Here is a 26,439-nt window from a genome sequence, read left to right on the forward strand (position 1 = left end):
CTTCCCGGTGACATGAAACTCCCCTGATGAACATCCCAGTGTAATGTTTTCCATTGTCTCTTCTTGGCTGAGGCAAGCCATGCCTTTTTGGCAGGAGCAACCCGGGCTCAGTTAGTCATATCTTCGTCACCTCTTGGCTAGACTGCAGTTACGTGATACACCTGGGCATGAAGCCCACAGCACTTGGCAAATGCCAAACAGAAGAGCATGCTGCAGTGGGAGCCCTGGCTACCACAAAGCATCAAACCTACCCTCTGCTCCCTAGGCCACCTTTTGGCTTGGAAGCTAAGCCGAATTCAAGCCTGAGTCCTGATCTTCAAGGCATTTGGTGGCATGGACCCAGCATGGCTAAAAGATCAGTTAAGACACAAAGATGGAAACCATGATCAACAATCAACAACTCCGCCACTCTCCGAGAGCAGTGGGCCCATCCAGCATGAGGACCAGGTTTGCCTGTGACGGAGACAGGGTTTTCTCTGAGAACAAGCTCTTCCCGGCTGGTGAAAAATGAAGTATGTCTAAGATGCTGAGTAATTCCCTCCTTTTGCATATCCCGTCTCTCTGCCAAGATGTGAGTCAGGTTCACTCTGGGTTTAGTTTGCTTTTGCCTTTTTTTTTTTCTTTTAATTTTTATTTTATATAAAATAGTAACATCTGTCTCCTGAAACCAGGTGAAGTTCTTGGTCTCTTCCCCAGCAGTGAATTCTCCAGCTGGCAAGACAAGACACACTACAGCTAGGAAGTCTTGGCACTAACCAGCAAGATCTGCTACTACATTTCAACAGCAAAGGCTAGAGCGCTCCCTCCCAAAGAGACCCTTCAGGGGTCACTCCAGCAGTTGCACCGAGGTTGTCCTAATGAAACACTCCTAGTGCAGGTCCCTGGATGGTCTAATCCAGCAGTCTTTGTACTGCGCTCCACAGGGAGAAAGCTTGTGACAGAGCACCGGTTCATATTTCCAATTGCCCAAGGGAAATAGCTAAAAATACCTTTGTTTCATTATTACTTGAAAGCGTAAGTGCTAACTGTATTTACTGTGGGCTACTGATGGTGAAAGGTTTGGAGGGAGAGGGAGGCAATTCAAAATGTGGTCCCTTCATTGCTGCAGACCTTGAGCAGGGTTTTCAGCTTCCCTGCGGCATGTGGTGATAGAGACAGACCGCCCCGTGGAAAGTGCTAGTGCTGCTATGCTGTGTCGGCTTCTCTTGATGGAGACAAGCCTATGCCGGGATGGATTAAAATCCGGGCTGGAAAAAGATGTGGTCTAGCTTGCTGTCATTTTTGGCAGGCAAAAAAGCAGTAAGGCAAACACAGACCCCAGATTACTACCATTAAAAAAACACGGTAATTTCTCATAAGCGTGTCAACGTTGTGACTCCTTTTAAACTCTCCATGTTTCTACTGAATTAACATGTTTGTGCATGGTTTTTGAACTGTAATCCATAATGCCTGGGTCTACTTAACCTCTCTTTACATCCTGTGCTTTTTCATGTGCATTTGTCTTCCCGTACAGATCTATATGCCACGTTATGCATTTAGCAGGCTCCCTAAATGTGGCTTGTAAATCACCCAGGGTTAAAATTCACTCCTGTTCTCACAACATTATTTCCTAATCTCTAAAACATGTCAGTGGAAGAGCTTGAGGGTGACCTTTGGCATCATAAATCGGAGAGCAGGTTGACATGGAAATGACCTCAAGAAAATCGGACCGTAGAATCACGCATCCAGCTCGGTAAGAGCCTGGCAGGGACAAGCCTCTCCCCTGGGCCCCGGCGTCCCAGGGCAGGACGGAGGGGCTAAGCCCGGCGTCTGCAACCCTCTCCCTGCCAGCACTGGGAGAGAGGGGACGCGGCTGCTTGGAGCGAAATGTGCGTGCCAACACGTCCGAGGCTTGCCGGAGCGGGACGAGCGTCTGGGAACACTTCGGGGGGGATCGCACCCTGCACCCCTGCACCGGGATTTTGCCGTGGACTTCGGGAGGAGCCAGGCTGGAGCCTTACCGACCGGTAGCGTGTGGGCTCCCGTTGAGCCATCAGCGGGCGGGACCGCGGGGTTTCCCGCACAGCCGGCAGCCCCTGCGTGTCCCGGGAAAAGCAGCACGGTATCGCCAGCGCAGCGCTTCTCGGTACGGCCGAGAGCCGGAACAGTGCGTGCGGTAACTACCCCGTCATGAGCATCCCCTGCAACTGCTGCTCCGCCGCGCAGGGCAACGCTTCCAGCAGCCGACTACGGACTTGGCTCCCCCCAGAAAACTCTGCCTGGCTGGTGGCTCTGCCTGTGAAGCCCGACCAGGCTCGCCGCGCCGGTACTGAGCGGAGCGGATGCCCAGCACGGGCTCCAGTGTACCGGACCGCCAAGCAGTGAGCAACGCACGCAGGCAACGGTAACGGCAGCGCTAACAACGATACCTAAGCGCACATACACACGTATATACATACACACGTATATACACCCACAGGCAGGCGCTACGTGCCCTCGGGGCTGGCAGCGCCGGCAGCCCAGCGCCCGGCAGATGCCCCGGCGCGGCCCGGGCGGCGGCCCCGCTGCGGCGGGACGGGGCCGGGGGCGGGGCCAGCGCGGCGGGGGCGGGGCCTGCCGCCCTTCTCGGCCAGTCCGGGGGCCGGGGTGGGGCGGGTGGTAAATGAGGCGCGGGGCGATTGGTCGGTGGGAGCGCGGGGCGGGGCGCGGGGCGGGGCCGGGGGGGCGGCGCTGGACGGGGCGGGCGGCGGCGGGCGCGCAGCTGGAATGGGGCGGGCGGGAGCGGGGCGCCCGGTGCAGCTGGCGGGGGGCGCCGGCCGCCCGCCATAAAGTGAATGGCCAGGGTGAATGGGAGGCAGTCGGCCGGCGCCCTCCGCCTCCGCCCTCCCCGTGAGCCGCGGGCCGGCAGCGAGGCGCAGAGTGCCCGGGGAGCCGGGGGGATTTACTTTCTGACAGCGGCAGAGCAGCCCGGGCCGCGGGGCGGGGGCCAGCTTCGCCCCTCTCGCAGGATTAAGGCCGCCCAGCCGAGCCCGCATCTGGAGCCGCTGTAAGTGCCCCTCCGTCCCCGGCCTCCCGGGCGGGGTTCTCCCCTTCTTTCCCCGTGAGCCCCTCGGTGCCAGCCCCGGGCGTGCGGCGCCGGCCGGCCGCAGCCCTTCCGACGCCGGCGCAGGGTAAGAGCATCCCCGGCGGGGCGGCTTGGCGGGCTCTGCCCGGCAGCGCGGGGGCGGCCCCGCTCCCGCCCGGGGTCCGCTTTCCGCCGCCTCCCGCGCGGCAAGGGGCCGGCAGCCAGGGGCAGAGGGAGAGCGGGCGGATCGAGCCCTGCCCTGCCATCCAGAAGCGGTCCCGGGGCCGTGTGCGGCAGAGCTGCCCCCCGGCGCTGCCGGGACCGCTGCCCGCCCGGCGGCGGGGCGCGGCGCCTCCCCCGCGCTGCCCTTGCCGGGCCCGGGGCCCCCTGCCCGCCGCCAGCGGGGTGCCGCAGCCCCGGCCGCCCCCTCGGGGCCGCCGCGGGCCCCTCCCGGCAAGCGCTGCCGGAGCCTCTCGCCGTTGCTAAACTTAGTCATTTTCCACTCGGGCGAGCGGGGCAGGGGCTGTTTAAATTAGCCGGGGCTCGCTGTAAATAACGGCGCTGCGGGCTGCGGCTCAGCTGTCTGCCGGGTCCGGGGGAGAAGGGCGCGGGGAGCAGAGGCGGGGAGACGCCGCCGGGGAAAAGGAAGGCAGCCCGACGGCTTTTGGACAGTTGGATAAATGATATTTATGTAACTGGCTGGCTCCTGTTTACAGCAGAGCCGACCTCCCTGCAGCGCCGGGGAGAGGGCGAGCCGGCCCCCGCGGACGGGGCGAACCTGCCCCGGGACGCCGCTGGCTGCTGCGCCCCGGCGGCCGGGGCTCCCGGGGCCCGACCGGGAATAACGGACCCGGCCGGGCTGCAGGGGAAAAGAGCGGGGGGGAGCGCCGACCCCCGCGGCGGCTCCGCCGGGAGCTTCGAGCCGCCCCGGCGGAGCGCGGCCGGCCGGCGCCGGGAGGCTGCGGGCAGAGCCGGCCGTCGGACCTCCGGGCGCTTGCACCGGCTCCGCTGCCTCCCCCGCGCCGGGGGCACGGTGCAACCCGGCGTCCCTCCGTCCCGCCGGGTGCCCGGGAAGCCCGGCCGACCACAGCGGGCGCCCGACGGAGCCCGGTACCGGCCGCTCCCCCCGGCTATTCCCCGCTCAACGAGTGCGGCCCCGGGGGAAGGGCTAGCCCGCCAGCACGGCACCCCCTCGTCCTTCCCCCCGTCCTCCTCCTCGGAGCGGAGGAGAGGGACGGCTTCGCCGCGGCTCTGGCGGGGGAGGGCGGCCGAGGCGGGGGCCGACGCCCGCGCTCCGCCGCAGCTGCTGGAGCGGCCCCGGGGGGGCGGCGGGGCCCCGGGGGGCGGCGGGCCCGGTGCCGCCGAGCCGGGCACAGCTGTCGGCCCCTCTCCCGGCGCCCCCGCGGCTGGACAGCTGAGGGGACGGGCTGGGGGGGCGGCTCTGCCCCGCCGGCAGCGCCAGGGCCCTGCAGAGGCGCTGGCGGGGGTCGGTGCAGCCCCCCCTCTCCCTTCCCCGCCGGGGCTGGGCAGCCCCGAGCAGCCGTTCCCCCGGCCGGAGCTCCTGGGGCTCCGCACACCTTTCCCACCCGGCCCGGCGGGTTCCGAGATGCGGAGCTCGGCTCCGCACGGGCGGCCGCTGTTGCAGGACCCCGCGGCCCGGCAGAGCCCGGGGGTGAGCCCTCAGCCACCGCACCCGGCTGATGCTTCGGGCTGGCGGTGCAGGAATCAAAAGCAGTCCCCCACCTGCCTCCCCGTTCCCTCGCCTTAGAGGGAGGCAGCCTCCTGACCAATGGGCCCGTAATCCATGCACTTTCTAAGTGGAGACTAGTGCTGAAGGCAAAGGGGGGAATTCGGCATCCCCCAGGTGAGCTTGTGGGTCCCCTGTGCCTGGCCTGTGGTCTGGAGGATGCTAGGGATGAAATGGCTCTACGCCCTCTGCCATTGCTGAAAATGCTAAAAGCAACAGCTCAGGAAGGTGCCTTTCAGGAGTGTCACCCCTGTTCCTGCCCCATCTTCCAAAGGCAGGGAAAGGACCACCTTTTTGGCTATGGGATTGGGTCTTCCTGCGTCCCTGCACTCCCTCCCAGCCCCTGGGCCTGTCAGTGAGCTGGAGGGATGGGTGTTGGTGCAGGTTTCAATAGTGCCTTGCTGTGAGGGACAAAGAGCTGCCTGCTGGCTCCTGAGGGACCAGCAGAGCATGGTAGCTGCTTTCAGTAGAGCAGGGTTTGATTTTTCATTAGCAAAGGGTCACACCATGCCAGGTACACCTTACAGGGAGCCCTCATGGGGAGATGGCTTTCCCCGCCAGCCTGGAGAGGGGTCTGGGTGAGGGCAGCGTTTTTCCTGCTGTTACTGGTGTTACTGGGCTTGCGTGACCTGCAGCACAGGCTCCCCCAGTAAAAGCCCACTTACATTTCTGAGTTGTCTCCTGTCCGAGGCACTGGTTTAAAAACCAGTATCTCTCTCTGGCAGAGAAACCGTTGCAAGCCTCACTTAATATCTATTACATTTCTATAAGGGCTTAATTCAGGCAATTAATAGATCTGCAAATTGTGACTGGATTGCAAAAGTATCGGTTAATGTACCCTACGGAGAGTTGGCAAAAAAGAGTGGCATCTTCTCTCTCTGTCAGATGCTACCCAAAACCTTGAGATTGAGAGGTGAGGCTGACTTTGGAGACTGCCAAAGAGAAAAAGCCAGAAACCTGATCTAGGAGGCCGCTCGGAAAGGAAGATGAGATGAACTGGGGACATGAGGTCTGTCTCGTGACCTGGCACATGTGCCCCGGCTCTGGGGACAGGGGAGGTGCCTGGGCTGGGAACGCAGTCCCAGATGGGGAGAACCGGTGGTTTCATGCTGTGTGCCCTGCGTCAGGAAGGCAGCGGGATGAGACTGCGGCGCCGTGGAGGGAGGGCGGTCAGAAACGGGAGGCTGTGGCATCTCCGAGCAGGCTCAGCAATTATCGGGCTGTTTGAAAATGGGAGATTGGTATTTACTTAGGGCCTGATGGCAGAGGGGGCAAAGCTCTCCCTCTTGCTGTGGGCCGCTGGGGCCGAGGGCAGCGGGCTGTGCCAAGCCCGGGCATTTGCTGTTGGCAGGGGGACAACCTCCACCAACTGGCATAGAAGTTAGTGCTGAGGCCGTAGGAAAAAACCTCGCTGGTCAACACCCGGCTGAAATGGGCTGGGGTTTCAGGCAGCTGGAGAAAGAGGATTTCTGAGGCTAGCCCGCCGTACTTCTCTTCCTCCCCTTTGTGTGCTGCTCCCCCTCGCCAGCACCCCTGCCCTCCTCCTGCCTCACCTCTGAATATTAATGCTTCTGGCAGATTGGATAATAATGTGACTGGGAATTGAATGAAGCTGGTTATTAGCTCTGGGCTTCCTTGGGGCATTTAAGGGAGTCCACAGGCTGTTCCTGGAGGCTCAGCAGCATAAGGGACTGGGGCCGGACTCAGCGCAGAGAGGGTCGCTTCTGTGGGAAAGGATTTGCTCAAAATCCTCGTCTCCCTCTGATCCCAGAGGAGGACAGGTACGGCAGCCTGGCCAGAGCTGCAAATTCCCCTGGGATGGTTAGCAACGGATCTGCAGTTTTTCAGCAACAATTAAATATTAAAAGTTGTTTTCAGGAAGGAACTAAGAGATCTAGCTGGGCAGAAGCTGAGAAATGCTTCTGTTACTATTAGGCTTTAAAAAGAGATGGGGAGCGAGCAAGGGAGGTATCCCCTCTTCCCTCCCCACCAGTGTCGGAGTATTTCCCGGCAGCTTCGGGAAGAGGGCCAATCCTCCGCACACCGAACAGGAAATTTCCTGCTGATTTGCAGGGTACAAGTTCAAGCTCAGAGCCCTCATTTCTGAAGAGCTGCACCTTACGATGTCTCTCCTCGGGAGCTACCTAGCCTTTCCATAGGTGGATCTCTGGATGCTTTAGCACGAAGGGAAATATCCCTGTTGTGCAGAGGAGAAACTGAGTTCTGGCAGAATTATCTGATCTGAGCAAGAAATACAACCTCTGTCCCTTGACCCTCAATCCGATGCTCTTTGCTATCTCCGAAACCGCAGCTCCACCAGAAAATAAACATTTACACCCTGTTAACTAGTGCAAAAGAGGAGGGAAACCAGAGCTGAATTTGCAGAAGCTGCTATTAATTTTGTCCATCTGATTTTTCAACTGTTGAAAGTGTTCAGAGATGCATTAATGGGGCTGTAGCTGCTGGGGATCTCAGCTGATGTGGGGAGCTGGGTCCTGCCTGCATTAAATTAACCCCTCAAAATCACCACCAGAGCTACTGTGATTGAGACACCTGTTTGTAAACCCCTGTCAAACAAGTTCCACAATCCCAAATCTAAGAGCCTAAGAAACACTTTGGGCTCCAGGGTATAGCATGTATGCTCCTCTGTTTCACATAGCCCTGATCCTGCAGATGACTCTTATTAAATAAACGCATTTATTTGCTACTTGGGGAACTTCAGTGGGGCGGCATGGGCTGGAAGGCTCAGCGCCTGCAGAGCTGCCTGCAGAAACTGGAGAAGTACAAAGATGAAATAAAACGAATGACGGGAGAGTTTGCAGTTACTTTCACCTCTCTTTCTCCCTCTTCGTTCCTTCTTCCCCTCAGCCTCATTTCAAGCAAAAGCACCCCCACCCCATCGCCTTTTCTCCCCCTTCCAATGCTGCCATTTATGCAAGTCTAATTTTCTTTCAAAAGCTTATTATAAATGACCAGTGGGAAGCATGAGGATTTAACTGTAAATCAAGTTGACCTGTCTCTGTGTAGACATTTTTATTTACTCCTCTTTCTGAAAAACAAATAAACAGAGAATCCCTCCCAAATAAAGCAGCTTCCCCACTTAGATTTGAACACACTTTAAAAGAAATCTCTTTTGTTTTAGCCATTTTTATTTCCTGTTTGTTTCTGAGCTTAGACGTGACAATGAAAACCACATGAAATTCCCTTTTGTTTCCATCAGTTTTATTTTTGGTGCTACAATATCCCAACTTCCAGTTCTACAAATTGGGGTTGGGTTTTTTTTTTTGTATGCATTTATTGCAAGGTTATTTTTTTGAAGTAAATTCATGGAAGTTTTTCTCCAAAATAAAATAAGTAAGACTTTCTAGAGGACAGGATGTACCAGGATAATTAAAAAATAAAATCTAAATCTTTAAGCTAAATTAATCGAGCCATACAGGTCAGTCTGGGTATGGATCCATATCTAAGCAGGGGGAAATTCCAAAGTGACGAACAATACGCACTTTCGTGTCCTATTTAAAAGGGTTTTGCAGCTTAATTTGTGTCGGGTGGGTTTTAATGACGGCGTTTAAAAAACCCCAGTGCTTGAGCCCAGATGTCCCCCTAGTCCCAGGCCACGGCGGGAGGCGGGAGGCCGTTCCCGCTGCCCCGGAGCCGCAGGTGGGGTGTGCTGGCCGGCTGTCGCAGGGCGCTGGGTGAGGCGGGGGTACCTCTGGGTGCAAGGTCCCCGTCCCCAGAGCAGGCGGGCCGGCCGGGTGGTGTGACCCAAGCGGCAGTGTTTTGAGACAGCTCACTTCCCTCTGCCCCGTCCCTTTTCTCTCTGAACCGCTTTGATGGGATTGCCCGAGGGCCAGACTGGATGAGTAACTAGGGCTCTGCAGCTTGCTTTCCTACCCACCCAAACTGCCTACCTCCCAAGGCTCTGCATGGGACGCAGCCTCTAGCAGATGGAAAAATTAAGGATTTAGGGAGGAGAAAAAAAAAAAAAAAAAAAAGACAGACTTTGTACGCAGTGCATTTCAGGATCCTGAAATTCAAACCTCTTGTTTTGCTGCTTGTGATGTCTGCTGTGCTCCCTAATTTAGGGATACGGGGTGGTTTGCCACGGTCCTGAGCGGGGCACCTGGGCGAGAGGCTGCGGGGACGAAGGGCTGCCAGCCCTCCCTGCTCGCCCACCCGCCGTTCCTCGTTGCCCCCCGTGCGCACAGCGTGACCGTTTGCTGCAGGCACACGGCGTGGAAACCAGGCGGCCTGCGGGCCCGATCCTGCCAGCACAGGCCGCTTGCAAAACACTGCAGGATCGGACCCAGCAGTGTTTGCAGTGGGGAGGGCTAATCGCCTCCCTCGGCCCCCTTCAAACAATGTCTGGGTAAACAGGCTGACCTTCAGGGCATGTTGCAAGGTCCATAAAGGCGGAGTGGGGGGGAGCGAGCTCCAGCATCCCTCCCGGAGCTGCCCTCCCCCTGCCCCAGCCCTAGCAGCCGCAGTATCCCGAGGAAGAGGGGAGGGATACTGCGGGCTGAGATCATCTGCTTGTTTTATTCACGGCAGCCTGCGTCCTGCAAGGGTTTTCCTGCCAGAGAGCTTTAAAAAAAAAATTAAATATAAATTGCTTGGGGAAAAAAGAAAGACAAATCATCAGGAAACCTTACAGCCAGGCGCAGCAGACATCAGCTCCCTCCGGCACTGCGGGTTTGCACTGTGAGACAACACATCCCTCGGAGCGAGCCAGCCGCTTCTGGGCTCTGGTTGCCTTAACCAACAGAGCCGCTTGTTGGCCATGGCCGCTGGTGGGGCCATCACGGCACGCTTAGCAGTCGCTACTTTTCCCTTTCCAGCCCTGCAGCCCTCTGGGCTCCGCCAGGTTGTTTTAAAACAACCATCCAGCGCCACCCCCCCAAAACAAAAAGCTTCTTTCTAGCTGCTGGTTTTGCCAAGCTTTGTCACAGAACAAATGTTTAGGATCAAGTCAAACTTCTCCAGAAAGGATTTTTAGCAGAAGTGCTGACGGATGGTGGACACAGGAAGCTCTACAGTGCACCGAGGCCGGCCAGCCGTAAGGGTGTGATGTGCCGATGGCATGGCGGGATCCTTCCTGACCTTCAACCCCCTGCATCACCCGCTTGATTAGGGGCTTTCTTGAGCTTGTTTTCTAATTGCGAGACTCATTTACATCTTCGGTAATGTCTGAGTCATCTGCTGCCCTCCATCTGCATACAAAACTCCTGACAGCAGCTAGCGTCATAGAGCTCCAGTCCTTGATCTTGCTATCTGAATCTCCCTAAAATGGGCCAATTTTATGGCTGCAGAGATACAGAAATGACCCTGCCATGCTGCTGCAAGCGCAGCCCCCACGGGAATCAAGCCAGTTTCCTTTGACTGCTGGAATAATTAGTCAAATTCATACAATCGCCCAAATAAATACAGCAACGCATACCGATCTGCTGATGCCAGCCCCTGCTGCCCTTTGCTGCTGCGCGAGCAGCGCGTGCCCGGCGCCCGAGCTGCAGACAGGCTGCCTGTGCCTCTCGCTCCTGCCCGGGATCCTAGTTTGCAACTGACTCGTCTTGCTCCTGGCTCCGCTTCTGCTCAGTTTGCGGGTGCAAGGGGAGATCACAGTCCCTTGTACGCTGGGGCTGTGCAGCCATTTCTCCCGTGCAGATGCAGGCAGATCCTACAGCGCTGGCAGGAGTCGCTTTGGAGCCAGCCCGCCGGGGCTGCGGGAGCGGGCAAGAATGAGCGGCGGCGGTACGTCCGGGCCAGGCAAATGCCGGTGCTCTGCTTTAGCGGGTCCTTTGTTTCAGTTGTGAGATTCTCCCAGGCAGAGTTTCTTACTGAAATCAGTCTCTTTTCTCCCTTCCCCAAAGCAAAGGGATTAATTTCTCCAAAGGACTTTCCTTCCCTTGTGCTCACGGTCCCCGCACTCCTGCGCCGTGGAGCCTCACTGCTCCAGCAGCTTTGTGCGATCACAATTTGTTCAGGCAACACTGCGCCTTTGCTGATTTATTTTGTTCCAGCTGCCTAACAAACAAAATAAGCCATAACAAAGCACGGCTTTATTAATACAACTGCATAGCCTGTCAGAGAGAAAATCCCATTCCTCGCTGATGGAGCCAAGGTGCCGAAAGCCCCACCGAGGCAGGGCATTCAAGGGATACCAGAATCCCAGACGGACACCGCGAGACCTGCTGTGCAATGCTTACAAGAGCACAAGAAGCGTGAACATTTAGTTTAGGAAAAAACAACTTTGCAGAAAGTCTTGCAGGACTTTCCTTCTGTGTTCAGATTAGCTCTTCATTTCCAAATTTTGTGTGCCATTTTGAAAAGCAACTAGGTAGGCTAAGAGCAGCACTGGCATCCAAAGATAGCAATGCAAATAGCTTAATTTAAGCCAAGCCCAAGCGTGTCGCCCTGTCTGTGCAGACCCCCACGCTTCAGCTCAGCGGGGTCTGTACCAGTCTGGTCCGGGGGCCACAGACAAACCCATCGGGGAGGACAGTGCGTACCGGGCACAGTTACACCAGGGCGCTTCCCCAGCACGGGGACACGGTGCGGCCCATCAAATAAGCGAACAGGACACATTCCATTGTGGGCTTTTTTTGCTGCGGACATGGGTATGGAGCTGTCAATCCTTGGGACATTTCCATTGTGATAATCCTCCGGAATACGGGCACTTTATTAACCCTCTGCTGCCTAGAGCAGAGGTTTCAGCCATCACCCTCCTCCTCAGCTGGAGGCTCCTGTCGAAGCGGAGGAAGCGAGTGGCTTGCTCTCACCTTGCAGGCTGCCGCCAGCCCCTGGGGAATGCATTAGGCAGTGTCCAGCAAGGCTGGGCATTTCCCTAGCACCTCTTATCTGAGGATCTGGAAGCACTTAAAGGAATTTTGCTTCATTGCCTCTACCAGCTCAGATAGGCTCATTAACATCATTTCTGAGATGAAGGATGGAGTCCCAGGACAGCCGAGTGGTTTTACCTACATCATAAGCCAAGTCAGCGACAGTACCTTATCTCCCCATCCTATCCCCGCCTCACGTTATCGGGAACTTCTCCGTGGAGCCATGCACAAAAAGAGCACAGAGTGGAAACAGCCAGGACACCCCCCTCAGAAAGCCAGCCTGTGCCGCCGGCTGTGGGCGGGAAGCCCGGCAGCCAGAGCCCGGGCTGCTGTGGCTAGCGTGGCACCACGCGATGCCAGTGATGCTCTTGCAGCCCCGAGTGTGTGCGGGGCAGTGCCAGCCAACCCAGGCAACTTGCTCTGACAGCAGTAAGATACCAAGCGCCTCAAGGAGCTTTGGCAATTCCTACTGATGGGAGGAAAAAAAAAATCCAAACCATGTTCCAGGCTTCAAAGCAGCACACACCGCTACGAAACCACCCAGCGCCGGAGCTCAGGGGTTAGTGCCCAACTGCAAGGACTAAATCGAGAAATAGAGTTTATTATAACCTGTGAGTCAGCGCTTGCTGGAGGTTGATGATCCATTTCTGAGTGTGCGCCCGAAAGTGCTGCTCAGCCAGCCTGGAGCTGTGCACAGCCTGAAGTTTTTGGAGGCAGGCAGCTTGCTCTCCTGTCCCGTAATGGCTCCGTGCTCTGGGTCACCGGTTGGCTGCTGCTGTTTATCTTCCAGTGATTAATGGTCGCTCTTGGTTCCTGCTGCAATTCCATTAAGATTAGACTTAAAGCTACACTGAGATGTTTAGCAGTGGGCGACCCTGGTCTCCCCATAGTTGTATTTCTATAGTCCTGAGGAAATGAAGATTAACTCTTGTCTTACGTCCCATCCTTTTTGCTTTCTAGCTGCAGGGACAGAGCCCCTTGCAGGCAGCACTTGTGTTGGCCGGCGAAGAGAGCCCGGCTCTTGGATCACCATGTGATTCATGTGCTGTGCACTGTGGCACTTGAAATCCCAGCCTGCAGGAGCTCTGATGGCACCATCCCCTGAACAAATGCATGGATCCAGAAAACAAAATGCTCTTCCAGGAGAGGACAGGCGCAGCCTCAACCCTTTCCCCTTTGACATGGGGCAGAGGAAGAGGCAGGGGCGGCTCCACCTTAGCTCAGCCCCTCCTGGGGACCAAAGCACAGAGGCAGATCATCTTCCTGAAAATGTACAGTTAAACACAGTCTCAAATGTTTATCTCTGCTAAAAGCAAGCCAACACACAGGGAACGCGAGCATGAGAGGAGTGAAGCAATCGGCCAGACTCCACTGGGAATCTAGTTACTCCCAGCAGTTTGACTTCTGGGATTGATGGAGCAGGAAGAGACAGCTCTGACCCTGAGACATCTAGTGTAACATCATACCTTCACCTCAGGGGATGGAAGAAAGACAAGACACAACCCCACAACTGACTGCAGAGCACCTTTCAGCCTGAGGGGTAACCCTGAACCCTTTGTGGAGATCAGCAATCCCAAGCAGGGGCTGCAGCTACCGCGGCCCTGGCCGGAGGCGCAGGCGGTGGGGGCAGCTCACAGGTCTGCCAGGCCATGCCGATCTGCTGGAGGGAGCCCGGCTGGCTGGGCTTCCTCCCTGCCCACAGGTCACCAGTGGTCCGTGTGCTGCTGCCTAGGGATCCTAAGTATCAGGTCCCTGCTGAAGCACCCCTGCACACCCACAGGAAGCCAAATAACATCAAACCAACCCAAAAGACAGCTTTTCCCCTCCAGATCAACCTGCCAAAGCAGGTTCAGCAGGTAGCCTGCTCCCTGACGGTAGCACAGGGACTTGAGCAGCACGCACTTGTCAATCTGAAGGCAGCTCTCAGCAGGCAACATCCACATCACAAAAGCCACCACTATAATTAGCCTTACTTGGCTCGCAGTCAGCCTTTATGTTTCCTTCCCGCCCCTCCAAAAAAAACAAGCAAAGGCATCTTTGCTCCTGGGTGATGGAGCAGCGTGTTACTGAGAACCAGGAGAGAGGTCACGGGGACCCTCGCTTGCTCTTGGGTAAGCAGGGTTGCCCTCCTCACGTAGAAGCACCAATAGTCCTGGCTTGGGCAGCCTGGCACTGATACAGAAATAGAAAGGGGGTGAATTTGAAAGGAGAAAAAGCCTAGAGCCAGAGCCGCTCTCTCCCCCTGCCCTCTACTGTGCCTGTGGGGCAGGGACGGCAGCTCCCCACCCGGCTGGAGGGACCTGCGGAGGCGGCTGCCGGCATCGTCACACGGGAGCCAGGGAGAAGATGCACACAAGCAGCGACTGGAAGAAAAGGCATGTTTGTTACAGATTTGGGAACCTTTATCTTGGGAGCAATTACATATGTTGATAAAAGTTGTTACGGGTGCCAGAACAGGCTAGGAGCCAGGGCTAGTTTTACAAAACTGAAACGTCTGAGCAAGCCTGGCTGCATGTTGCTAATACCAGAGCTGTCCCTAAAGAAACCATTCTTTTATGTTAAAAGAAAATGAGATGAAGACTCAGACGGAGATGATAAATTTGATTTTGTCTAAAGACATTTTTGAGGTGCCGATTTCAGGAGCTCCCTGAGACCAGGCAAACAACTTAGTAGAAATGCCATGAAGGTTTAGCATTGACTTTCTTAATGTCTCTGCCTACAGCGAGATCTAGCCAATGTGGAAGAAAGCTCCTTTAATTAAATCTGAAAGGGCTGTATAATCTACAATAATACCTACAGCCTTTTTTGTCAGTGGCATGGGGTTGCCTTTGGGTAAATACATTGGTGCAGAGCTCATGGGCTGTCCCCATCACAGACTTTTCCTGCGGTCCTTCATAACTATGCTGAGCAGATCCTCCCTCTCCCTTTGCTCTTGCTTCTCCGTGACCTGCTCGCAGTGAGCTGAGGCGGCCTTCCTTGATGCCACCACGTAGGACACACACAATAGGTGTGTAATTACATGTACACATACAAAATCTCCTTTCTAAAGTCCTCCTAGTTTTAAATTCAGTTCAAAAAGCAAACTTATTGTGAGCCACAAGTCCCAATTTCAACTTGAATATGGGCCACATTTTAAAAACCAGTTTTAATCTAGGTGCCCACTGCATTTCTGAGGCAGGCCAAGCATGCTATGTTGTGCCTAGCAGCTTGGATCAACCCCGTAACCACTGCACTGGTGCGATTCAGGATGGGGCACGAATTTTCAATACTGGGACTGGGTTCCCCTAAGCCTTGTACCTTGTGTTGTCATTTACACCTATGGAACCAGCTGTAAAAATACTCCCCCCTGGTTTTCCCATTTCCACTCTAGTTGGCACAGATGAAAGCAATGCAAAATGTGCAAAAAGAATCTCAAAGCAAACAGGACCCTGCACAGGAGGACCCTGTTCTTCAGTTACAGCAAGGCAGGAGTCTGAATTCCTCCTTAAATCTGGTCCAGTACAGAGTCAAGCCCTAGAAGAGAGGAAATTGTGCTTGACAGATGCAATCATATGCAAATGGCTGTAGAAGAGGGGAAATTATCATCTACAAACATTGGGCAGAAATTCCATCTGCCGCCGCCTCAAGAAGGGCTCTTAATAAATTCTGAGACAGCAAAGTGACACACATCTTAATCAAGACTTAATCCATGGAATTAATTCACTGCGCGTTTCTGCATAATTCTGAGAGTAATGCTAAAAGCCATGGCAATATCAGCAGCAGATGGACTCCCCCTACTCCATGCAAAGGTATTAAAGAAAACACAGCCCCTGTCACATCACTTCGTGTACGTACACATGGCAAAAAGCAACAGGGCTGTGCCCTGCTGCTGCCAGGAGCTTACACAGCCGGCAGACATCAAAGGTCAGGCTCACCGCGAGGTGGAAATGGAAACCAGCCTCACGGTAAAGATGGAGCCACTGCCACTTCTCTCCCACAAGAGAGGAGAAGCCCGGAGCGAGGCAAAGGTCTGGAAAACTGGGACCAGGTTGCTTCATTAGATATTGCTTTTGGAGAGTGCTGATTGAGGCCAGTGTCAAGACAGATTCATCAGCGCCTGGAGGTCAAGCGAAGGGGAGAATGAGGGAAACTGCTGGGGGTTTTGCGAGTGAGATCTGCTGCAGAAACCAGGCGGATAACCATTAGAAACGTCTCCCTGCCCTCTCACCACAGCCTGGGAAGCACGCTGCAGGTATCAGGTCAGCCTTGCCAAGGGCCCTGGCGGCAGCCCTGCTCAAATTGACGGGAGGTTTTAGACAGCTCTGAAAATACATTCTTAGTCACTGTCATCCACCTCCAAAGGAGGTGCAACAGCTATGTGATTAATCTCTTGTTTACATGTCTAAATGCTAGTGCAGTCCAGACGAAATACTGCCTTCAGCAGGCTCCCTCCCTGACACGCGTGGATTTGCGGGGCCGGGCAATCCTTCATCAGCTAGAATCCAGTCTTCACAGCTGACCTCCACCTGCAGTTTGGAAGTCCCAAAGGCCTGGTCCAAATCCCCCTAAACCTGGAGGTCCCAGATCCCAGCATGGTGCATCAGCTGCTGTTATGTTTTAGAGCGAGAGGCTCCCTAGCTGGGAAGGCAAGGTATTAGCTGGGGTGACCGGAGTTTCAGGAGCTGCTGTGGTCCCCTCAAAGTGGTCCAGCCTTCAGAAACCATTACACCTGCATCGGTGGCAATGCATCGTCCTGCACAGAGCAGTAGGGTTATGATCCGAAACTCAGATTAAGGGCTAACATAGGGCCAGCTCACCTTTCTAAGGTGATGCGGCTGGGGTTGTAGCACTTACTGCTTCATACCTGCCCCTTCATGAGCCACCAGTGCAGTCCAGAACAAAGTGGTTCCCTCAGCTGAGCTCTTCTGGGCAATACAGGTGGAGGGTGCGGGGGCCCCGAGGAAGAACATGATGAGAATAATTGATCCTGGGACAGAGAGGTGTGGAAAGAGGTGGCAGAGGAGTCCCAGTGGTGCCTGCAGTTGTGGGGAGCAGCACCGCCAGCTTCCCAGCTGGGATGCTTTCAGCCAGGGGAGGTGGCTCACAGGCACAGGACAGTCACTTGAGGGGACATGGGGAGCCTTCAGCCAGGATGACCTAAGGCTGGAAGTGAGCTGCTGCTGCAGCCAGGATCACTCATTCTCAGGCACCCGAGGGTGTGTAATGCGATTCCCGTGTTGATTCAGGCTCCAGAGGTCCTTATGTACCCCAAAGGAGTCCACTTGCACTGCTTGAGGCAGCGGCTGTGCAGGCAGACATGCCTTCCTATTGGCGCCACGTACAGGAGTGCTTTTCTTTTGGGATGTGTGTGTGTACATCTGCGTTAGTGCTCTCTGGACAGCTTTATTTGGGCTTGACCGGTTTGTGGAGAAGCGAGGGAGAAAGAGGAGGGAAGCTGGGCAGGGAGGATGGGATGTCTGGGGAAGGTGCTAACAGCCCTTGGCTGGCCCAGAACCACTTCCTCAGATCTCCGTTACACAGCATGCTCCTGGCGTTGCTATTTCAGTCTGAATGTCACCTATAAATTGGAGGCTCTTTCTCTGAAGGCTGCAAATAGAAGTGTCACTAGATGATCTTTAATTTATAGGGAAGCTCAGCAGAAAGCCTGGCATGTCCATTTTCCAGCCAGGAAACTCAAAGGGGTCCAAGGATCACACAGGGATCCTTTGCTTTTCCTAGACCTTTCCTCAAGGGTTGGCAAGTCCCTCCCGGAGGGGGTGGGGAGAGGTCACACACAGATTCATCTCCCTAATCATCCTGTGCCCGCTCCTTTTTCAGATTCCTCCTCCTCCACCACCCATCCCTGCCCCATGGATTTCAACCTGCTGGCAGATGCAGAGGCTCGCAGCCCAGCCTTGTCTCTCTCGGACTCTGGAACCCCTCAACACGAGCACAGCTGCAAAGGGCAGGACCACAGCGGTGAGTGCAAGGCTCAAGGTGCAAGAAAGGCCCTGATCCATCCTTGTGGGTGGATCCAGGTGGCCAGTGGCTTGCAGGAGCCGGCTGCAGTGCTCCCAGGGACACGCTGAGCTTCCTCTCATATCACTAGCCAGCATAGTGCCGGGGCGGCACAGCCATCCCGGCAAGCAGGGGGAAGGCATAGGGGTGCATATCAGTGACAGCTATCGGAAGGGTGAGAGCACCATCCCGGCAATGGGGTTGCCTGGTCCCGGCTGCAAGAAGCCGCTGCTGACAGAGGGCACAGCCCGCAGCAGGTAGGAGTCGGGCAAGCCAGGTCACTGCCCAACCAAGATTTTATTGTATTCGCCTAAACCAGGTCCCCAGAGTAGTAGAGCTCTCCCTGCAACAGAGGAAATCTCATCCAAGGCACAGAAGGCTACACCTAGTGATAAACTGCCCTTTTTTTTTTTTTTAAATTCTGTTTAAATTGCTTAGGTTGAAACTTTCCATGCTACAGGTTGACCTTGGGCTGAACTCTCCAGGTTCAGGCAATAAGAAGGAAGAGGAATACTGTCTTGCCCCCACTTTAACTGAAAAAGCCTGATCACCTGTGCCTTGGTGCAAGGCTCCCCAGTGGGCTGCTCCTGTCCCAAGGAGGTGCCTCTGACCAAAGGCTGAACAAACCCCAAGCCTACTGCATCCTTTGTCAGGCTCTGAAGAAGAAACATCAGCATTCACACCTGCTCGGAAATCAGCTACCAAATGCTATGGCTTCCCCTGGATTTTGCATCTGTCCTGTGACTGCTCCATCCCTTGCCACTCTGGATGCGGCAGGACAATGCAAAGCTGCCAGTGCGAGGGGAAGCGAGGGCCGGGGACAGCCTGCTGCTCCCCGCGTAAAGCCTCCAGGCTCACCCGTGTGCAAAAGCTAATAAGCATAATGATGCAGATTAAAATTCCCCAGAGTATCATGAAGGGAGTTACACTGGGATAACTATGGTCAGAGAATCCACCCACCAAATTCCCCACTGCACGCGTACCTTAGTTGGGCACATCCCCAAGCTCAGTGGCTCCTCGTCAGCTGCTTTGGATGCACGGCGGTCGTCTCCATTCAAGTGGCCTTCCCGATCGAGCCCACCCTGGCACGCCGCAGAACTGCCAATTTAGGAGCTGACTTTTTTTTCCATTAGGCGTGAGCAGCTAATTCCAGCTATGACTGCAGTCGTTTCATTGAGTGGGCGAACGTGCACAAGATATATTCCACAACCTATTTTGGGTTAACAATAAATGCTGGGTGCCTGGCTACGTCACTCCCCACGTCTTAAACAGTCTAGAAATAAAACGGTTCTGGGAGGTGGGTGTTTGCCAGCGCTACCTGCACACAGAGGCTGGCAGCTTGTGCATTCACACCAGAGAGGCCAGCGGCAGCCACAAGTCAGCAGTGCCAGGCGGAGCAGAGCGCACCACCGAGGGCTGCCCGGGCTGGGGCCAGGCTGCGCTTCTGGCACTTCTTGCCTCTCCTCAAGAGGGCAGCCTCCCTGCTCCTCCTTGGCTCTGCTTCCTTCATCCAGAGAGTAAGAGAGCATAAGCCTTGCTTGTCTGGGCTCAGCTCTTGGAGATCCTGAGTGTCCTCCGATGGTGCGGTGTGGTTTGTCGCACCCCCTTCTGTTAGGTTCATCAGGCAGCACAGGTCAGGAGGAGGGCAAGGATGAGGAGGGAGGAGGTGAGGAACTGCCTTGCATCTCCCTGCGTTCTGCTCCTCAGCATGGATTCAGGGCACCCACAGGGTCCGTTGTTTCCCTTTTGCCACACTTTTGGTCCCCACTGCAATGCCCCAGCTCTGCACCATTTACAGAGCGCACTTTTCCCCTGCATAGAGAAGAAACAGAAACGGAGATGGCACTCTCTGTAAGCAATGCTCAGGATGAGCCACAGGTAGCAGGTACAGAAACAGAGAGAACAGTAAGAGGAATGTGTAGCTGCAAAGATTTTTCCAGGCTCAAAGTCAGGATTCCTACATCTCCTTGGACTTCACAAGATTTATGGAAAGTTCTACGCTAGAAAGTATGGAGAAGACAAATACCAAAGCAAGATACTTGGTGAGCTCTTCCACCCAGATGCAGCCCATAAGCCAGTGTTACCTTTGCTCCATTCTTCCTTCTCGGTATAGTTTCCTCCTGCGCGAAGAAGGGCAGTCCTGAGCAGGAGCTCCTGATTAGGGCACGGCCTCCTGCTTCGCAGCAGCCCCTTTGGAAATCCACATTTGTCAGGGGCTCCTGTGGGAACATATCCCCTGTATGCATCAGGCTCTTAATTAGCCCAGACTTAGCAGATGAACAAACAAACCAAATGTTGTCCCTTCATCTGTACTGAGCCATTCCTAATAACTAGCTCAGATGTGGTGGCATCACTCCCCTTTTAATCTGTTTTAGAGATGGATAATATGGGAATCTCCCTCTTCCAACACTGGCTTAGAGCACTGAGCTAGAGAAATCAGATTTATCTCCTTAGCAAGAACGACTATAAAAAAAGATCCACATCAAGAGCATGCTTCCAAGAGTTCTGCTGAACATGGGATCCCCACATGAAGATGCTCATGGGAATGAGGAGAGTACCACGAGACCACAGCCAGCTCCTACCGCTTCCACTTTTCAGGTCCTGTGGCTTTGTCTGTTTCAAGAGTGCACTGGGAAAGTTCTCTTGAGGGTACACCCTGGATGGAAACACAAGCTGGTCCTGGCACTGGGAACAGGAGACAGTACCTTGCTGCTCAGCAGAACCAGTTTGCACCCTGCTCTTGTGAGCAATAGTCAGCTCGGTCTCCTTGCATTGGCTTTCCTGCTGGTGGATAGCATTAGACATGCCACAGAAGCAGAGGCGGCTGGTGGGGAGCCTGTGGGGAACCCCATGCAATGCATACCCATAGAAACAAACCTTTTCTGACCGCACACAGGCTTTCTTCTGTGAAGAGTAAGTGCCTCTCCTGCAATTGTCTCCGTGACTCCAGCATTGCTCCCTTTGGAGGAAGGCAGGTGCAAGGAGGGTTTTCCCAGGAACAGCAGGGAGAGGTTTCCGAATTAACACACTGCCACGGGAACGGGGTAATGGCACCCGGTTCCTGGGACAGGGGTGTCTCCCAGGGCCGGGCTCCATTAAAGCACCTGCTGTTGGGTACAGCACTGCCCTGCAGCAGAGTCCTTTCTCTGTCGGGTCTCAGATGCTTTTCAGCCTCTCTTAGGCTTTCTCCTTTCCATTTAGCTTTTGTGGCACAAGTTTTTCCAGAGCACATCCATCTGACTTGAGGAACCCTTTTTTTCCTCACCCAGCTGTATTCCAGGTTACTGTTTTCTTGCCTCCTGCTTTTTAAGGGGCTGTACAAGACACCTTCCATATTAGGATTTTTCTGGACTTTGAAGCCTTTCAAGCTAGCTTCCACTTTAAAAACCACAACCAAACAAAAAATCCTTTTAATCTGAATCTCAGTGGAGTGATGCCAGGATTTTTTAAAGGTTCTTCTCCCAGATGCAACAGTTTGGCGACTGTTTGCAATAATTTCTACTTAGTTTAGCTGAGTATTTCCTACTGTAAAACAACACCTCCCCTCCCTGCTGAAAACCTGATTTTCAGTTGGAACGGCTTCACCTTGCTTCTAGATGAGAGGAAGGAGGATGTGTACATCAGAAATTATTTATTTTCACTGGAATAATTTTCTTCTATGGTGATTTGTCTTGGTTCCCAGCAGAATTAAGCATGAGCTGTAGCTTTCCTCCCTGTAGTTGTCCTCCATAGATTGCCCAAGCGCTCAAATGTGACATTTTCTTTTGATGATGGAAGATATTTACGCTTGCATTCTGCCCCTGTTTGCAGAGTACCGACAGCCCCAGGAGGGGCAGTGGCACAGAGAAGTACCTGGCTGCCCACCTCCGGCCACGGCAGCCCAAAGCTCAGCATTAAGGCCTGGGCTTAATGCCTAGGAGGAGGCTGAGCTGTACCTTTCAGTTAGATACTGGTGTGAACACTGGAGAGTTTCAAGATGTTCATTTAAGGGGCAAGGAAATGAAAGACGCTGCCTCTAGGAGAAGGATCTCCGAGTGAGGAGGGCAGGGGTGGAAGAACAGGGAGATGCTGGAGTACTTCATGGTGAGGTCTGAGAGAGGCCTTTTCCTACTTTTTAAAAATAAAAATACCTGCACCTAAATAAGAAGGTAGAGGAGTAAGAAGGGAGGAAGAATAAAAATTTGTGCTCCTCGGGTTTAATTAGAGAGCCTCAACTTGCTACCATTGGCAGTTTGCCTTTTCCCATCCCTTGTCCACAAAAACACTACTGGATCTTTTGCTGTGTCATAAGTGGCAATTTCCGTTCAGTTTTTCTAAAGGGTGCCTTAGGCAGAGAGTTTTAAGCAGAATAGGAAACTGCTGGCCTGGGTAAGTTCTACCACTATCACCCCTCTTAACTGTGACAAATGAAAACCGGAGATTGGAGTTTAGAAAATCCAAATCCAGTCACTTGGAAGCAGACATCCATTACAGCAGTTAAATGAGGGCAAGCTGTGCTGCATCAAGGGGCCATTGGTTTTGGTGCAGGGTGGATGCCTGCTTGCAAGGGCAAGGGAGGGAGACAGGAGCACACCTGTGGGTGCAGCTGGAGCTGCTGGTGGCCACAGCGGAGGGGGACCTCACTGAGCATGCACTATTTGCCCCAAGGACGGGCTCCCCAAATGCATCCAAGCCCCCAGGTTAACTCAGGGGATCTCTCCCATCTTTCTATTTCTTGCACAGACACCGAGAAGTCCCAGCAAAACCAGACGGACGACTCCAACCCTGAAGACGGCTCACTCAAGAAGAAGCAGCGGAGGCAGAGGACACACTTCACCAGCCAGCAGCTCCAGGAGTTGGAAGCCACTTTCCAGAGAAACCGTTACCCAGACATGAGCACCAGGGAGGAGATTGCAGTCTGGACCAACCTGACGGAGGCACGAGTCCGGGTAGGACTGCAGCCCTCCCACCTTCCCAGGCCTGAGCTTGTGGGGAGGAAGCCAGCTGTGATGCAAGCCACCAAGCTGTCCCCAAACCAAGGAAGGAATTAGGGATACTAGAAAATTGCCCTGTCTTGAAAACACCTCACCAGGCTCTACACCTGAGATTTGACACATCCAGCCGCACACATACCCCATGCTGGTGGTGCCTTCCCCATCCAGTGCCACCTTGCAATAACACAGGGAGATGCAAAGCCCGGGCTCTGCCCCACAGAGTCCCACCAGCTGGCTGCCCCAATCCAGCAGACCCCTTCCTTGCAGTGCCATCATCCCCCAGCCTTAGCCTTGCTGGAGGGCGATCTTTGGGGTTCCAAAACCACTCTGCAGTCACAGGCATAGTGTGGCAGGGCTCCAGCTGGAATGAGAGCTTCTCTCTGCTACTAGAAATATGAGTTAGCAGCACCATGAATAGCCTTCCAGCAGCTTCTGTGTTCTAGGAACTTATATTGTTTGAGTCCCTCCAATACTAACAGATTTTCCTGTTAGAAGACAGACTTCTAACACCCCACCCCAAGCTGGTCCTGAGGTGAAGTCAAAACAAGAGAAGTTATTTCCTCCACTCAGCAGCTCTCAAACCACATCCCCCAAATACTTTGCTCCCAAGTCACACAACCCCAACCCCTCCTCCTGGGAGCTGGGGTCACTTGGAAATACAGCAAGTATTTTCCTCCCTTTTCCTCATATAAACGGCATCCATTTGTTGAGTGACGTGGGTTATTCTGTGCGTTGTAAAATGGCAGTGGTTGGGTTTTGATCTAGGTGGTGGTTCTCGCTGGGAGATGACCCTGCAGCCCAGAGGTCTTGCTGCAACCCTTTCCTGGTGCTCAGCCTCCCAGTTCCCTGGGAGCATCCCCGGCCCTTCAACAGCTCTTGCCTTGCTGTGCAAAGAGACCAGAGCAAAGCCTCTTCCAGGGACAGCTCAGAGTGATTCCCATCCCCTCTCTCTCTCTCACACACACAGGTCTGGTTCAAAAACCGCAGAGCTAAGTGGAGGAAACGGGAGAGGAACCAACAGGCTGAACTGTGCAAGAACAGCTTCGGAGCCCAGTTCAACGGACTGATGCAGCCTTATGACGACATGTATTCCAGCTATTCCTACAACAACTGGGCCACCAAGGGGCTCGCCACCAGCCCACTCTCAGCCAAGAGCTTCCCATTCTTCAACTCCATGAACGTCAGTCCCCTCTCCTCCCAGCCCATGTTCTCCCCACCCAGCTCCATCGCCTCGATGACTATGCCTTCGTCCATGGTCCCTTCCGCCGTGACCGGAGTACCGGCCTCCAGCCTCAACAACCTGGGAAACATCAACAACCTGAACAGCCCGAGTCTCAACTCTGCTGTCTCATCCAGTGCCTGTCCTTATGCCTCAACAGCCAGCCCCTACATGTACAGGGACACATGCAACTCCAGCCTGGCCAGCCTGCGGCTGAAGGCCAAGCAGCATGCTAACTTCACCTACCCGGCGGTGCAGACGGCAGCTTCCAATCTGAGCCCTTGCCAATACGCCGTGGACAGGCCCGTATGAAGGGCTGCCCTCCGCCAACCGGGGACTTGACCTTAGCCTGACAAAAGGAGACCTTTAGCCCTACAACAGCGTACGTCCTGCAGAGAATGAGAGTGAACACGAGAGAGCAAGAGAGCGAGCGAGAGCGAGTGGCGAGCAGGCAGATGGACCTCTATGAAGATTTGTCTAACTATCGTATGGTGAATTTTGACTGTCTTTCCCCTCCCAAACCCCTTCCCCTCTTGCCCACCAAACCTCCTCCTTCATGGTAAAGAAACCAAAAGAGTCTACTGGAAGCCCCATGGGGAAAGAGGAGCCCTGACATGCGGGGTGCTTGACCCATGGACAGCAGAACCAAGTGTGTTTCAGTCTGCCCCTCCAAGCCCCCCAGGGGTGAGCTCCCCAAATCCCCAGGACAGCACGGGCAGCTGGACACCACCCCTGCAGGGAACAGCCAGGGACAGGGCAATGCAGGGACTGCCATTCGGTGCTTGGCTGACCCCTTCTCCCTGCACGCGTGCGAGATTTCAGTCAAAGGCGTCTTGCCCGCTTATTTATCACACAGCCAGTAAGGAAAGCCTTGACTGAGTCGATTGGCATCTCTCTTTATAATGCATATATACACATTATGGCCTTTCAGACTTGAAGCCTTTAGGAACTGGGAGTTGTAAGGATATAAAATATGTGTATGTATATATATCTTATATATATACAAATACATATATAGACATTAAAATACGCTTTTTTGTTTTGTACATGAAATAACCTACAAAGTAGACTTTAAAACCAAAAACCCTGTAAAGCAAGCACATCCACCGAGGCGGCATCCTGCCTATCATGCTTTACTGCTTCAGTCATTTTCAGTCAGACAGGAACATCTTTGCCAGTGTACATCCAAAGCATCCCCTTTTGCAACAGTCAGCTCCCCCTTGCACATCTTTTCCCTTTCCCTTCTCCAAATCCCATTTCCAAAAAAAGATAATAAAATAAAAGTTGGCACAATCCCTTTAAGGCTTCTGCCTGTCTGGTTATTGAGAGCATGAACCTGCGTCTGAAGACTCAGAAATCAAGCACCAGCAGCCCAGGCAAGAGTGAGCATCCTTGGGAGTGCCAGCACGAGGCAGCCCAAGTTGGAACAGGGACCTGAGGTTTGGAGGAGCCATCTCTGTTCCTCACTTACAAATCATCTGGCTCCTCAAGACAGCAAAAGCCCACGGACACAGTATGAAGGCGAAAGAAAGCCCCTTCCGTGCTCCCTGTCTGCATGCACCCACTGTGGCAGGAAGGTCAAGTCTCTCCTGGCTCAGGCTTCCCCGCTGTGCTGGATGGGGCCAGTGCATCTGGGCCCCCAGCAGCCCAGGGTAGGGGAGCCCTGCCAGGCACTCCCGCTCTGAACAGCGGTCCCCAGGGGAGAGGCTGGCTGCAGCAACCTGCCCTGCTAGCCTGCCCCTGCGCAGTTTCTGTTGGGAAAGCTGTAAAACAGAGGTGGGTCTCCCGACATGTACATGTACCAGGGGGACCTGCTGCTTCAGCCAGTGCAGAGTGATGCAGCGGGTTCCTCCAGGGGCCCAAGGAAGCTCCACGAGCAGCAGGGGAGCAGGACATTCCTACCCAGTGCAGCCTCCTTTCCCTTCATCAGGCACATGCTCCAAGGGGAAAGCACAACCCCAATATTTTACTTTTTTCTTAGGGAGAAAAAAAACCAAACCAAACACATCGCCATAACAAACTATCTTACTTGGATGAATGGGACAGGCAAACCTGGCATAAATCAGGTTTCTTCAATGTCGTTAGCATGCAGAGAGGAAGCAAGTTCTTTGGTAAGAAGGGATCCTCACTAGGACACTGTAAGAGGTCCCTCACAAGCAAATCATATGAGCCACTCAGTCTTTGCCAAAGCCTATTCCACGGGGAGCAACTGCTGCTGAAGGTATTGGTGAGCAGATGCTGAAAGCAGTCACAGATGTCAGCCCAATTTCATTGTAACAAAATTATTCTTTGCTCTGAGCTAATCCAAAATGAGGGAGCCAAGTTACCCTGCACTGAAACAGCTACCCCTGAAAGCACAGCCCTATCTGCAATGTGCAAAGAACAAGCATAAACATCTAAAACATAGACGTAGTGCATCCAAGATGACCATTCATTGTAACCTGGATCCTACCTTGTCGCTGGGCTGCAGTGCTGCTGAGGTGGCTCCAGTGGTTAGTCTCCGTTCTGTGCCAGAGCCTCCGTCCAGCAGCCTTCCCACCAAACACATGCCTCATCTTGGTGCTATTGTGCTTAACTCTTCTCTGCTACAGCTCTTCCCCCTAAGGGAAAAAAGAAGGGCCTGG

At 54.3% G+C, this 26,439-nt stretch overlaps 1 protein-coding gene across 1 annotated transcript; it reads left to right on the forward strand.

Annotated features, from left to right (window-relative positions):
• Positions 1 to 2,903: 2,903 nt before the first annotated feature.
• On the forward strand, positions 2,904 to 24,987 carry PITX3 (paired like homeodomain 3). The gene is made up of 4 exons (XM_082308194.1): positions 2,904 to 3,025; positions 17,444 to 17,584; positions 22,346 to 22,551; positions 23,564 to 24,987. Exons 2-4 carry the CDS (start codon positions 17,476 to 17,478, stop codon positions 24,125 to 24,127), a joined length of 879 nt encoding a protein of 292 aa, XP_082164320.1. The 5' UTR covers positions 2,904 to 3,025; positions 17,444 to 17,475; the 3' UTR covers positions 24,128 to 24,987.
• The last annotated feature ends 1,452 nt before the right edge of the window (positions 24,988 to 26,439 follow it).

The sequence above is a fragment of the Platalea leucorodia genome (assembly GCF_965183815.1).
Source record: "Platalea leucorodia genome assembly, chromosome: 4".
NCBI classification, from domain to species: domain Eukaryota; kingdom Metazoa; phylum Chordata; class Aves; order Pelecaniformes; family Threskiornithidae; genus Platalea; species Platalea leucorodia.